This window comes from Halichoerus grypus, chromosome 6 (genome assembly GCF_964656455.1).
Source record: "Halichoerus grypus chromosome 6, mHalGry1.hap1.1, whole genome shotgun sequence".
NCBI classification, from domain to species: Eukaryota; Metazoa; Chordata; class Mammalia; order Carnivora; family Phocidae; genus Halichoerus; species Halichoerus grypus.
In genome coordinates, this window is record NC_135717.1 from 152,980,381 (window position 1) to 152,993,995 (window position 13,615).

At 45.3% G+C, this 13,615-nt stretch overlaps 1 protein-coding gene across 3 annotated transcripts in view; it reads left to right on the forward strand.

The window, feature by feature from the left end:
- PLXNC1 (plexin C1) overlaps nucleotides 1-13,615 on the forward strand; it is a 142,044-nt gene that overhangs the window by 22,270 nt on the left and 106,159 nt on the right. For all 3 annotated transcript variants that reach the window (XR_013449311.1, XM_036074499.2, XM_036074514.2), the window contains exons 3-4: nucleotides 7,489-7,623; nucleotides 11,026-11,126. Coding sequence is in view for 2 of the 3 variants with exons in the window: in XM_036074499.2 (XP_035930392.1) it covers nucleotides 7,489-7,623; nucleotides 11,026-11,126 (236 nt within the window). In the remaining variant the exon portion in view is untranslated. The remainder of the gene's footprint in view (nucleotides 1-7,488; nucleotides 7,624-11,025; nucleotides 11,127-13,615) is intronic.

Consider the following 13,615-nt stretch of genomic DNA (forward strand, 5'->3'; position numbering starts at 1 on the left):
AATGAGGGAGAAATGCCTGTATTAAAATGTTATGGCAAACCCTTTGTAAACAGTATTTTTAAATAGCTGGATCATATTCTGTAATGTGGAAACGTGACGTTGGGCTTAGGCAGGGATACTGAGTCGCTTTGCCAGTGACCTTAAAGCCCCGTGCGGCCTCCAGGGAATCTGGGCCACCTCCAAAGGGAAGATTTACTGAGGACAAGGGGAGAGCCTGAAGACTTGACGATATGCTGATGCCTTCACGGCACTCTTGCTCCTGCCTTTATTCCTAGGTCCCCTTGTAAGATTTTTAGAAAAACGGAATTTAGAACTTGCAAGGGTCCTTTTCACAGTGTAATCCCCCTCTTGCTTTATTGAAGCGTGATCCTAGTGGCCAGGAGTTGGGTTGTGTCATCACTCTCCCCCCCCCCCCCCCGGGGTTATTTCCTCATTTTACTTCCTTTCTGGAGAAGATTGCTTGCTGTACTTTCTCGGTTGTCAGCGTCTCCACCAAGATCAGCTGAGCGAGGATGGGCACGCTGAAGTCAGCTTTTGGGGCTTCACGGCTCACGTGCTGCAAGCCCACACAGTGCAGAACGCACCCGGGTTTATACACACGTGCCGAGTCTTTGTCCGGATTGTGGTACAGCCTATCACGGGGCTTGGATTCTTTGAGCTGACTGTCGCGTCTAGAAAATTGTCCTTACTTCAAGGGCAGAATTAAATATTTTGAGCTTTTCCAGGTGGTAAAATAAGTAATAATGGAATATGCATGAAATTTGAAATTTGTAACTTTATGCATGCCCATTAACCTTTCTTGTAAGCGTAAAAGATAAGGCAGTAGGCGAGGCGTAATAATAGCTAACATTTCTGAGCTGTAACTTCTGTGCCGGGCATTAGGACCAGTGTCTGCCTGGTTTAACTTGTTTCATTCTCATGAGTCAATAGTGTTACCATCCCTAACTTTATGAATGAAAAAGACCTTGCTCAGAGCAAGTTACCTCACTTGCTCAAAGTGATTGGAACTAAAGCAACTCATCCCTCAACCAAACTGCACTGCTAATTAAAAATGCAGTCTGCAGAGCTTGGTGGAATTTGTGGAACTGTTTTTGTTTTGTTTTTAAAATTTTCTTTCAAATATTGGAGTATCTGGGTTAATACCAAGATGCAAGCATTTGAGGTTTCATGAGAAGGGGCTCTGGCTTCTGTGGTTTTCGTTTGTTCCTATTTGGGGACGGCGTCTGGCAGCCCAGCAGAGTGTAGACATCTGTATTAGAAGAAGGCAGAGGCTCTTCCTCTGAGCTGCAAGTAGCTCATGGGAGTCTCTGAATCCCCTGTGGGACAGCTTTTCCTCTGTGGGCTCTTGGAGAGCAAAGGTAGGAAATCTGTGTTCAAGTTGATTTTTGGAGTGGCTCTCGTGGTAGGAGGCTAGTGTTGGCTTTCTCAAACGTCCCTAGGACTGAAGTAGGTTTCAGGGTACAGAAGCCCTATCATGCGTGTCCCTTCCCTGTATTGAGCAGAGAAGCACTGCTCACGCTGCTTAGAGTGAGGACTGATTATCTATGTGGCCCTCAAAGCTCTATTCCCACAGGTGGATTTCATTTATCCAAGCCATGGAGCAAAATTCAGACCAGTTCCAGAAGGTTCTTCTGTATCCTCGCAGAAGGCAAAGTGTGTGACACCTCAAGTCAGCCTTGATTCTGGTTTTAAAGTTGTCAAATGAAAATAAGACATAACAAAAATAATAAAATATCAGGACAAGCTCTCTTTATATTCCCATAGAATGTTCAACTAAAGGAAAGGAGGGCATGCAGAACCCAGGACAGGACCTGGGGCGGAAGTAGGGGTAGTGAGGATGGCTGAGCTGAGGTAACAGACCAAAAAGCCAAAACAGCAGGAAGTGTCAAAACTTGGAAATGGCCTCCACGATTGGCTGCTTAGAGTGGCATGTGAAGCTAGTTCAAGTTCACCTCCATCTCATTCTTTCTAGTTTGTAAGTTTGCAAGGACTCCCCAGTTTAGAACTATTGCTGCCATGTAATCCACAAATTGAGAATTTGTGGTTCAAGCTGTACTCTTCTCTTACTTACTATTACACTGAAATAAGTAGATTGGAAATAAAAGAGGAATTTGCCTTAATCTTTATATTTCACCTTTGTTACTCCTAACTACGGAAGCCCATTAAACACTGTTGGATAATTGCCTTGCTTTCTCATGTGTGTGTATGTGTGGTTTCTGTCCCCTTTGCAGCATTTCTTAGAAATTATTTATTTAAAAAAAATGAGAAGATTGGCTTGGTTGCCCTTTAACTGGTTAGCCCCACAGAGTGAGGCATAAGGAAAGAAATTTGGAGTATATATTTTAGCTTTTTGAACACCCATGGCTTTTCCTGTCATGGTAATGGTAAAGAGAAAAGAAATAGTCTTTTGTTTAATTTTTGTCTCCTACACCACCTCCCCCCCCACCATTTTCCTCAGCAGGCTATCTTTTCCGTGGGTGGTGTTGAACTTGAAACGTAACTGTCTGGTGTAGAAGTCTCACACACCACACATTTTGGGACTGGAGTTGGGAGGTTTTTTTTGCATGCAACAAAACTCCCAAGGCTAGTTAATAGCCTACCATGAGGCTTCAGGAAGATGTCAACAGAAACAATATGTTGACACAAACTGAAATTCTCTATCAGGGAAAATTTGTTTTCTACACAGGCTTCAGCTGGAAAAAATCTGAAGAGTCTTATAAAAATCTCAAATACTAATAGAATTTTTTTCATTTAATAAATATTTATTGGGCACCTTTTATGTGCCAGACACTATCCTGGGTGCCGAGGATACAAAAATGAATAAAACAGGCAACCCCCTTGCTCTCGTGATGGGAAGAACAAGACAGAAAATACATAACTGAATTCATCAGCAATAAAGCCATTTCAGACAGTAGTAAGTGGTCTGAAGGGAATGGACTGATGGGTAGACAACGACAGTGGGGTAAGGTAGAAAGGCAACCAGGGAAAGCTTCTCAGAGGAAATGATATCTGAGACTCAAAGGATGAAGGGATAAATGAGAATATGCCTGGCAGAGGCTCAGGTTGACTTCAGATTAGAGCTATATTGAAGGGGAATTCTGGAAGCAAAAGATAAAAATCCACATCATGCCCAAGGAACGCGTATGAATTGGATGAGTTGCTTTTATACAAAACTATACCCATTTTGGGTTTCTGTGACTCATTGTTACTTCCTGCGTCACTTCACGGATCGAGTTCTTTCTCCAAAGCTGCCCAGCTAAACTGAGCTTAGGAAGGAACATTTCCCATGCTCCAGTCTTGCTGGCTTTCTTCTCTGTGTTGATGTTGACATGAATTTTGCAGTTAGAAGATCCAAGTGTTGCTTTGATGCCCCTGGGATGGGCTGTGTGGATGCGAGGGGGAGGAGGTGATATTAATAGAAATCTAGAGGGGAAAGAAAGCCATGTCTCTCCTGTCCTGGAGTCACCTGAGAGAGAACCACAGCAGCAGAGACCCCGACCCCTCCATGTAGCATGTTTGGGCCCCCTTGTGATGTAAATGAGAAGCTCCTATTGTCCTGTCCTTGGGGTTATGGAGATCCTTCTCCGCAGAATCTAGCAAAAACAAAAACAATTTGGTCCACTCACCCTCACTTTTCAAATTTAAATCTTATGTATTTATTTTCTGAGATAATACATTGGCATTGTTCCAAATTCAAAAGAACCAGGAGAATAGACAGTGAAAGTCACACGTTCCTGACGTGTGGAGCAAACAGGGATATGGGTTTCTTGGGTATCCCCCCAGAGATATTTTATAGATGTCTGCAAGCAAAAGGGGGAAGATAGTCTTTCTCCCATTTTGTCAATTATACAATGTATTAAACATGCTATATATGTATATAAACATGTTTATGCTGTGTATATATATATATACACACACACGCACACATAATGTGTTAAACATATACACAAAGAGCTTCCTAATTATTTTTATGGCTAAATAGTACTATACTGTTTATACTATATTTAATCAGCTCCCTATGGTTGGACCTTTAGGTTGTTTCAATCTTTTGCTTATAATGTGTGATGCATTAAATCTCCATGTACATATGTCATTCAACATACATATGAGGGGCTGTGGGGTCTAAGGGTATGTGCTTTATAATTTTGATAGATAATGCCCAGTTACCTTTCAGGGAAGTCTCACTCCCACCATCAATGAAACATAACCAATTTCAGCCCAGCATCCATAGTTATCAGGACAAGGTTTCAGTGTAAACCACTCTAGGAAGCTCATTTAGGAAACTGGTTGGTAAAGCCTGGTACACAGTACCGCAGAAAGGCTTTCCTGCCGTAATTCGGAGTTCCAGAGAAAATCCTGCTGCCTCATCTGCAGGTGAATCAAAGCTCCCCCAAACTAGATTTTGCCAGCCCTTACCCATCTGCATCAGCCGTGCCCCAAAGTCCCGATAAAAACTGCAACGTAGCTCCTAACTCACTTAAAATGGATGAGTGGTGGTGTTTTGTAGATTATGTTTTTATTTGGAAGCAAATCCCGGACTGTGGCATTTCACCCCCCTGTGTTGCATTACACATCTCTAAAAAACGATGGGCAGTTTAAGTAACCATTCCCATGATGCTATTAAAACAAAGTTATCAGTCGTTCTTTAGAGTTACCTAATGTTGCATTTGCATAGCTGAATTTTCTTCATTAGCTCAAGAATATCTTCTGAAAATTATTTTTGTTCAAACTGGTATCCAGACAGGGTCCTCAAATCACACGTGGCTGCCCTGTCTCTCTCAGTCTAGAGTGGCCCCCTCCCATCCTTTAGCCACCACCATTGACTGACTGGGGAAATGAAGTCTGTTGTCTTGTCCAATGTCTCACATTGTGGATTTGGCTGTTTGTTTCCCTGTGGTGTCATTCAGCGGCTTCCTCCCCTTTCTGCTTCCTAATACTAAATGAAAGTTCGCACTGAAGGCTTGATTAGATTCAGGTTCGGTTTTATTGGCACGAATCATAGGTGGTTCTGCCCAATGATGCCTTTGACGTGATGAATTCCTCCTGGACGGCAACCTGTCTTCTCTCGAGCTGCACTTGAGAACAATTTCATCAATTTTTTTTTTAACTGGCTTCCTGTTTCCTCTCTTCTCTATGACCACTTTCTAGAACCTGATCAATTGTTTGTCTCTGAGCTGATTAATAAGGACTATGAATTAGAGACGGGAAGACAAGAACCTGGCAGGCCCACACTTGGGCAGTGTCTGCCCGATGTTTCCCTGCGTTCATTGTTCTCGGTAGGCCGACGTTGTCCGATAGAACTTTCCGTGATGATGGCAGTGTTCTGTATCCGTACTTTCAGTACGGTAGTCACTAGCCAGATGTGGCTAGCGAGCACTTGAAATGTGGCTAGTGTAATGGAAGTTATACATTCTCAGTTAAATTTAAATTTAAATAACCATATGTGGCTGGTGGCTACCGGACTGAATGGTGCAGCTATTTAGTCATTTTTAAAAGACTTGAGGTGCAGACCTTTTCCACCTCCCTTGGGACCTAACTGCTGCTACTTTTTTTTTTAAAAGTCCTATTTTAGTTACTGAGATTGACTCTTGCAGAGCTGCTCCTGCATTTAGTGGCAGTTCATGGGCTCCTAGTGAGCTACCAGTTGTACCAAATCCAAGTGGACTTGACCCAGAGCAGATGATTGGAAGGAAGTCACCACTGCAAGACAAAACCAGACTCAGGCCCAGGTCCTGGGAGCAGGGACACATGCAGGAAGATGCTCCATGTGCCCAAAATGATAAGGAGTCCTTGATAAAATAGCAAATATGTAATTACCATCAGGATACGTGGTACAGGCTTGTTCTTGCTCAGTAGATGCATGAATGTAGACTTTGTCTGAAGAGTCTCAGGTGCCAGTTTTTCTTTTACAACCATGTGCCCAACATCACTGCTGTTCTCAGTGGTAGAGACACAAATGTGGATATCGTATATGGATGTGTTCAAACTGATGAAATAATCAAACACCTTCGATTTTGAAAGTATTGCATTGGGCAAGGGGAGGGTATAAAGAACATTAAGACATGGTCTCTACTCAAAAGGAGCTTGCAGTCTACTAACATTAACGTCCACTGTATATTTATTACGTGCTAAGCATCTTTCATAATTCTCCTTTGATCCTTAACAGTTGTATATAAGAAAGGCATTCTTAGCCCCATTTTGGAGATAAGAAAGTTGAGGCCCAGGAAGGTTAAGTAAGGTACTAGTTCAAGGTAGCACATCGTACTCAAAGCATAGAGCCAGGACACACACCTGAGCTCAAGCTACCATTCTGTTTCTCCAGGACTATGGTAATGGTCTCCTGACACATCTTCACACTCATGCTTCCAACCTGCCCCCAACCATGTCAGTGCTCTGCTCAAACCCTGCAGTGGTTCCCTCTCTCTCACCTGGAGTAATAGTAAGGTCTTTATACGGGCCTACAAGAACTTATGTTACATACCTCTTACCTCACTGCCCACTGCGCTCTGCCTCACTTGTTCTGCGCAAGCCACACTGGCCACCTCAGGTTTTAGGGCCTCAGGACCAGTGGGTTGCTTGTCCAAGAGCATGTGTCACCCAGACATCCAAATGACCCACTCCATCATCTCCTGCAAGTAGCTACCTAAATATCACTTCTCAATGAGACCTACCCTGAACATGCATCCTTATGTCTTTACCCAACTTTATTTTGACCTACATCACCTTCTAATAGAGTTTATAATTTACTTATTGTTGGCCACCACTCCCCTACACACACACACACACACACACACACACACACACACACACACACACACACACACACACAAGTTCTATGAGGGTAGGATTCTACTCCCCCACCCTCCACTCATTTGTTCGATGCCATTTTCCAAACATCTAGAACATGCCAGATACATTGGGGCTATTCAGTAGACATTTATTGACTGAGGTGAGTGAAACTCAGGTGTGTCCAATTTCAGAGCCACATTTAGCTATATTTTATATATAAACACATACCTACCTGTTTGGGCCTGTTCAGTTGTCCTGGTTACTTTAAAATGTGTAAGTATGTAGAATCAGAGTCACCTGTGCAAGTCTATGTCAAGCCGACTTCCTTTGGTTTTAAGATCACCTGGCATAGTACTAAGGGAGCTGTCTCTTGTAGCTTCTTGTAAAGCGAGAAGGGGTAGGGAATTGTGGACTTCGAGCTTCTACCTGTGAGGATACTGCCCCAGCACCCAAGTTTGGTGTGTGTGTGTGTGTTTGTGTGTGTGTGTGTGTGTGTGTGCGTGCTCGCGCATGACTGTGCTTGTTCTTACCAGCCTTGTGGAAGACTGAGACAGCAGATGCTTAAGGACTTGGTACCTCAGCCCATATATGTAGTGAGTAAAAGAGCACGTGGTCTTAGAATTAAGCTACAAGTCTTGCCACCCCGCTGTTTGATGTATTTAATAGAAATCGTATTTCTCTTTTTGAAAAAAAAAATAGGTTATTCTTGGTGAGAATTTGACTTCAAATTGTCCAGAGGTTATTTATGAAATTAAAGAAGAAACACCTGTTTTCTACAAACTGGTTCCTCATCCTAAGAAGAATATCTACATCTATCTAACAGCCGGGAAAGAGGTAGGTAAAAATGCTAACTATTGCTTCTGACTTCTGAGTAAAAAGTGTTTAATTAATGTCATTATCTAGTAGTGAAGCTTTTACTTTGAACTATCGAGTTTAAACACTGCTGCAGGCTTCAGGAAGACCCGCAGTGGCTCACAGACATGGAATTAAAAACCTTACTGTCAGTAAGTAAGCAAGAAATATTACCTATTTAGACAATTTTATTATTGGCTGTATTTCCAATGCCAAGTTTTTCAGAAGAGGGTGTGCTTGCAAATGGGTGCATAATCAGCAAGGTAACTGAATTTACACATTTATTGTGTGGGCACTGAACGGTTAGATGCATTTGTGAATATACCGAATGGGATTGGCTTTGGAATTTGGGGTTAATATCAGGCCACAGTCTCATACACATTCATGAACCAGGAAATATATGGCACTCACCCTCCCTCTCTTAATTTATCTGGCTGTTCTAGTTTTTCTTCTTGCTTCTGCTTATTGAAATAAAGAGAATATCTTTTTCCATTTTCTTCATTTTTACAAAGTGCTTTCACCAAGGGAAGGAAAGAAAACTAATTTGTATTCAATCGCTACTGACCATGTACTAGTTACTATTCTAAATATGGTCTCTCTACGTGCACACAGTGTGCTTGTACACACCCCCCCATAAAAACAATGTTGGTGAAATATGTTAATAATTTAATGAGATAAAATTACCCTTGTTTTATATATGAAGAGCCTAAGACTTGGAGACGTTAAATAACTCGCCCAGGGGTGTGTGTGTGGTGTGTGTGTGTGTGTGTATATATATATATGGGTTAGGCCTTGTCAGGGCTGGGATTTAAACTCTGGCCTGACATTAAAGCCCGTGATAAACGAGATCAGATCCCAAACTTGTGCAAACTAGCAGCCTATTCTGGCACGGTAATTTGGACCCATGGCCACCAGAACATACAAAGTGCAAAGGAAATCATTGAGACTTACGGAATGATATAATGGGATAACAGCGGCCCTTGGCCCACCCCCACTTTCCATTCTTTGTCTCTCGTTCTAAGGGGAATAGCAGTGATAGCAAGCTACATGTGCTGTTAGAGTCACAAGGTAGGTACACAAGCACTCTGTAGTCTCCAGAATTCCTAGAAAGGCCATATTGCCCTTTGCACGTTGCAAAGTCAGTTATGTCAGAATGACCACGTTGGGAGGGACAGTGGACCTGGTCTATGTTGGTAAACCAGTTGTTCACCCTATAGACTCTTCTTGAGCGGCTTGTTTCACCACTCAACGCTCTCCATTCTATTTCTTCCCTGGGCTTCCCGCACTTGAAAGATTTTTGTCTGCTCCACAAACTGCCATGTATCAAGTAACTATTCCCATTCCCAGGCTTTATTTATCAAGGGCATCTGAAAACTGCCAGCCAGGGAACAGACTGTGCTACCACATGGAGCTGATAAAATTCCAGCCCAAAGCAGAGACTCTTGAAGTCTTGCTTGGCCCGTGCATGTTTTTTCCATTCAACTTTTTGAAACATTGTGAATAGCTCATAGATTCTCATTACTACTTTCCTCGGAACTCAAGACTCTAATCTGGGAACCACTGGGAGAGCCATAGATAGCGGACAGGTCCTCACTTTCAGGAAGGTAAAAACTGCTTAGCCTCTGGTCATTCAAAGCCTGAAGTCCTAGGGAGAGTTTTTGACTGGGCATCAAAGCCAGTTATTTGTACATTCTTCACTTAGGTTTACTGCTGGGGATCCTATTAGTAAGATTCTGGTTGAGCCAGTATAATCCCTAGAGAGGCAAAACCTAAGGAAGGTTCTTTCCCAGACTCTTGGGGAGATAGTAACAGCCAAACTAATATGCCCTGGTACATCCATAGAATATGTGGCCATTAAAAATAACCACATGAAGATTGATGCATTGCTGTGGAATAGTCACTATAATGTGTTATTAAGTTAGAGAAGCAGATCCAATGTAAGTACTTACAGTGTTCTCTCTTTTACATAGAGTTATGTTGTTTGTGTGTTTAAGTACACTGTATAATGGTTCTCACAGAATGTTCTAGAGACTCACATTCCACTAAGTGTTCTGGGCAAAAGTGGCCCTCGGAGGAGATGTTATTGACTATATCCCTCCTGGAGTATCATGAGCATATTCAAAGGCTCTCAGAAGCCTGTTCTAAGGAAATCTATTTGCCTTTTCAATATAAGGTTTCACATGTTTGTTGGACTGTGGGACCTTTTCTTCACACAATAGCAATAGCCAACATTTACTGAGCACTTAGTATGGGCCAGACAGTGTAATAACCCCATGAAATCAGCAGCACCATCACCATTTCACAGACGAGAGAACAAGGTTAGATTACATATTTATGAACCCCCCCCCCCCCCAGCATTAAAAAGATGTGGTGTGAGCTACAAGGAAATAGCCACATTCTGGTCAACTCTGGCTCAGGCTGGTGGTCTGCCCCCACATCTTTCAGCAACACTGAGGATGGGAGAAATGGACAAGTGTATCCTCCATGAAGTCAACTTAGAATTGAGGAATACTCCTCAGGATAGCCTATTTTCCTCACGAACCCTTTCTAGAACTCTCCATTTCTCTAACCTTTTAAAGAAGTTACTTCTACCTTCTAGCATGTACAGCTTCCTGGCTTAATGAGTTCTGCAAGTTCCTTACTACCTGCTGTGGGATTTTGCCTGCAGAAAATGTGCCATGCGACACTGGGGTCCTCTCTGCCTCCTGCCACCCCACTTCCAGGCTCTGACTGTCTCAGATTCCTGGGTCTGCCCAGCATGGGCACCTGCTCTGTGGGGTTGCTGTTTCCTGACAACTGGAAGAGGCAGCTCGAGGGGCAGGCAGTGATTTCTTTTCTTTTCAACTCCAGCGGAGGGAATGCGAGCAAGCGAGCCAGGAGCTGAAGCGATGGAGTTACCCTGGCGGGGGTGTGGGATTCTCCTCATGTCCATGTCCAGCGCCAGCCTTGTGCGGACACTCCTGGGTCAGAGCCTTTGCCATCCCCAGATGCTCATTTCCAAAGCACCACTGACCATACATCAACTGTCTCTGTGTGAGGACCAGGTGACCTGATTCCATGGCCCCTTTGGAAATCATTAGCCGGTCAGAAACCTGACTGCGTATCAGACTCACCTGGGAGAGCACCGGAGAATACAGACCCCTCGGCTGGGTCCCAGACCTACCAGCAGGAGTCTCCGCAGCGGGGGCAGCAGGGTATCTGGGGATCTGCACTTTCAAAAGCTTCCCCAGGGGATTCTGAGGACTGCTGCCCCATGTCATTACAGAGTCATTCCGAGTTCAAGTTGATAAATGTGCTCTTTGTGGCCCTACATCAGATAAGGTGTTGCCGCTTTTCTGGTGTTGCTTATGATTCCGTCTGAAGCGCTGTGGTCTTTATTTTTAGGTGAGGAGAATTCGTGTTGCCAACTGCAGTAAGCAGCAATCCTGCACCGCGTGTTTAACGGCAGCAGACCCTCACTGCGGTTGGTGCCATTCGCTACAAAGGTATTTCCTGATTCTTTCTCACCAACTCACTTTTTTTGGGCGGGGGGAGGCGGGGAAGGGTTATGCGGCAGAACACTTGTTGCCCTCCTCTGACGACCCGTTCCAGTGACCTGGGGGACCTGAGCGCCTGGCCGCCGACTGAACTACCGTGGGGTAATGCTCATCCTTCTCAGCGATGTTCCCAGCTGTGCCAGGGCCGCGAGACGGTCGGACCGGAGCGCTCAGGGGTGCCCAGCCTGGGGGTGGGCGCGGGCCGGGCGGCGACAGAAGGACAGGCTGGAGATGTCAGCTCTGCTTGTACTTTCTACAGAGCTCTCCAAGACTCCGGGGAGACAGGCAAAAGGCTTTCCCTCAGAGGACATAAAAGAATAGGGATGTTTGAAAATTTTCAACGGGATCCTCATAATGTGTGGTGTGCGGTTGGCTCGGGGGAAGCCTCGTTACTGATGGTGCTGTCTCCTAATGCGCGGTACGGCTGGCGGGCCTGCTCTACGGTCCGGGTCTCCGGGCAGAATGGGCCCGGCCTGGTCTTGAATTACGATGGTCACGACCCACCCAGGCTCTGGGGCGACTTGTAGCGGCTTCCTCGCCGCCTCGGCAGCTCCTAGTCGCTGGGACCGGCCTGGTTGGGTTCGCTGTTGCCATGGCAACCGAGTACTCGGGCTCCCACTACAGAAGCGAGGAGGAGAGCGAGCGCCTGAGCTGTAGCTTGGTCAGGGAAAGAAAGAAAGAAAAAAAAAAAAAAAACCATAACAGTGTCTGTCAGTTTGGTGCTTTCAGTTTTTAAAGGTGAAAAAGGATAAGGAGGAGTAGAACAGGTGCAGAGAAGCCCAAGGCTGAACAAGGGGGCAGTTTGGGGAAAGAAGAGAGGACTGGGAAGAGAACTGGGGAGCCTCCGGGGATGGAAGCCCAGGGCAATGAAGGGAGAGGGCGAGAATGCGGTATAAGCAAGAGGTTCAGGAAACAAACTAAAAACGTGGGGACAGAATTAATTAGGAGTTCCTGGAGGTAGTCGAAAGCTGCGATGCAGCAAGACGCATACTGGCCCTTGCCTTTTGCTGCGCTTCCTCATGGGGCTGTTGCCCTCAGAATCACTGGCAGACAAAAGAAGCAGGGCCGGGAAAATGCTCATGCATAATTGTAATTGGGTAGGAATGTTTCCTTCGTGTCGCTTGCCGAGTCTAGAGTTTAAAGAAATTAACTGATCGTGAACAGCATTTCATCGTCACACACCCACTACACAGTTCTGCCGTATTCTTTCCCACCCGTTCCATTTAGGTAGGTTCCCTGTCTATATTTGCAGAGCTCCCTGCAGGGGTTAATTGGAGCAGTGGCCGGGATTCATTAGCCACACAGAGCTAGTCGCTACTATTTTGGCAAACACAGGTCTGGAGCTCATGGGCGAGGTGTCCGGGCTGGTGAGATGAATTTTGGGGGTTAGATGTGTCTAGATGGGATGTAAAGAAGCCTGAAGACCAGACAAGGGAGGCCATGTTGATTGAGGGGAGCAGTAGTTGGGGAACTGAGCACAGAGGTGGTGCAGTGGTTGGGGGTCAGGGAGATGAAAAAGGGGAGGGAACAGCCAGAAAGGGAAGAGGAAAGACTGAAGAAGGTGGCTTCCATTATGCCAAGGCAAGAAAGGAGGGAGCAGTCCACTGTGCCAGATGGTGCTGAGAGTTTGGGCAAGAGAAGAGAACTGATCCACTGGACTTAGCAGGTGATGATTGGTGACCATGACAGGGGCCGTTGTGGCAAGTGGTGCTAACGCAGCAAGAGAAACTAAGGAGAGAGCAGAGCAGAGACAACTCTTCAGAGGAGCTTTGCTGAGGAAAACAGCAGAAAGATGGAGCAGACACTGGAGGAGAAAGTAAAATCCAGAGGGTCTTGTTGTTTTTAAGATGCATGAAAGCACACTGTGCTTTGGGGCTATTGGGGAAGTTCCAGTAGAGAAGGGGAAACTGATGGTGCAAGAAAGAGAAAGGGCGGTTGCACAGTGTTGTGTCTCAGAAGATGAAAGGAAATGCGATCTAGCGTGAGCGTGGGGAGGCAAGCCTCGGGCAGGAGGTGTGCAAGTCATCCTTGGTCACAGGAGGGAAGGTGCAGAATGTGGGTCCTGGGGCAGGTGGGTGGGGGAGGTGTGTGCAGCGTCAGTTTGTATTGCTTATGTCATGTTCAGTGACTTCGGACCAGTGAGAGTGAGGTGGGGGAGGAAGTGCTGGAGGTTTGAAGGGAGAAGAGAGAGAAGATAGGAAAGAGAGCTGGACAGAGAATGGAGATGGGAAATACAGAATGATTGCCAGGTAGCAGGAGGGTCCCATTGAGGACAGTGGTCTTGCTTTTGAAGCGAGAACACTCAGCGTGGTTTTGCTTTCGAAGGCTGCATTCAGCTTGGCTGGTGTAGTCATAGAGTTGGGGAGAGCTAGATTTAGCAAGGTAGGGCTTTGCAGGAAATACATCAAGAGAGGGGAGAGGGGCCTAGGAACTGAGGG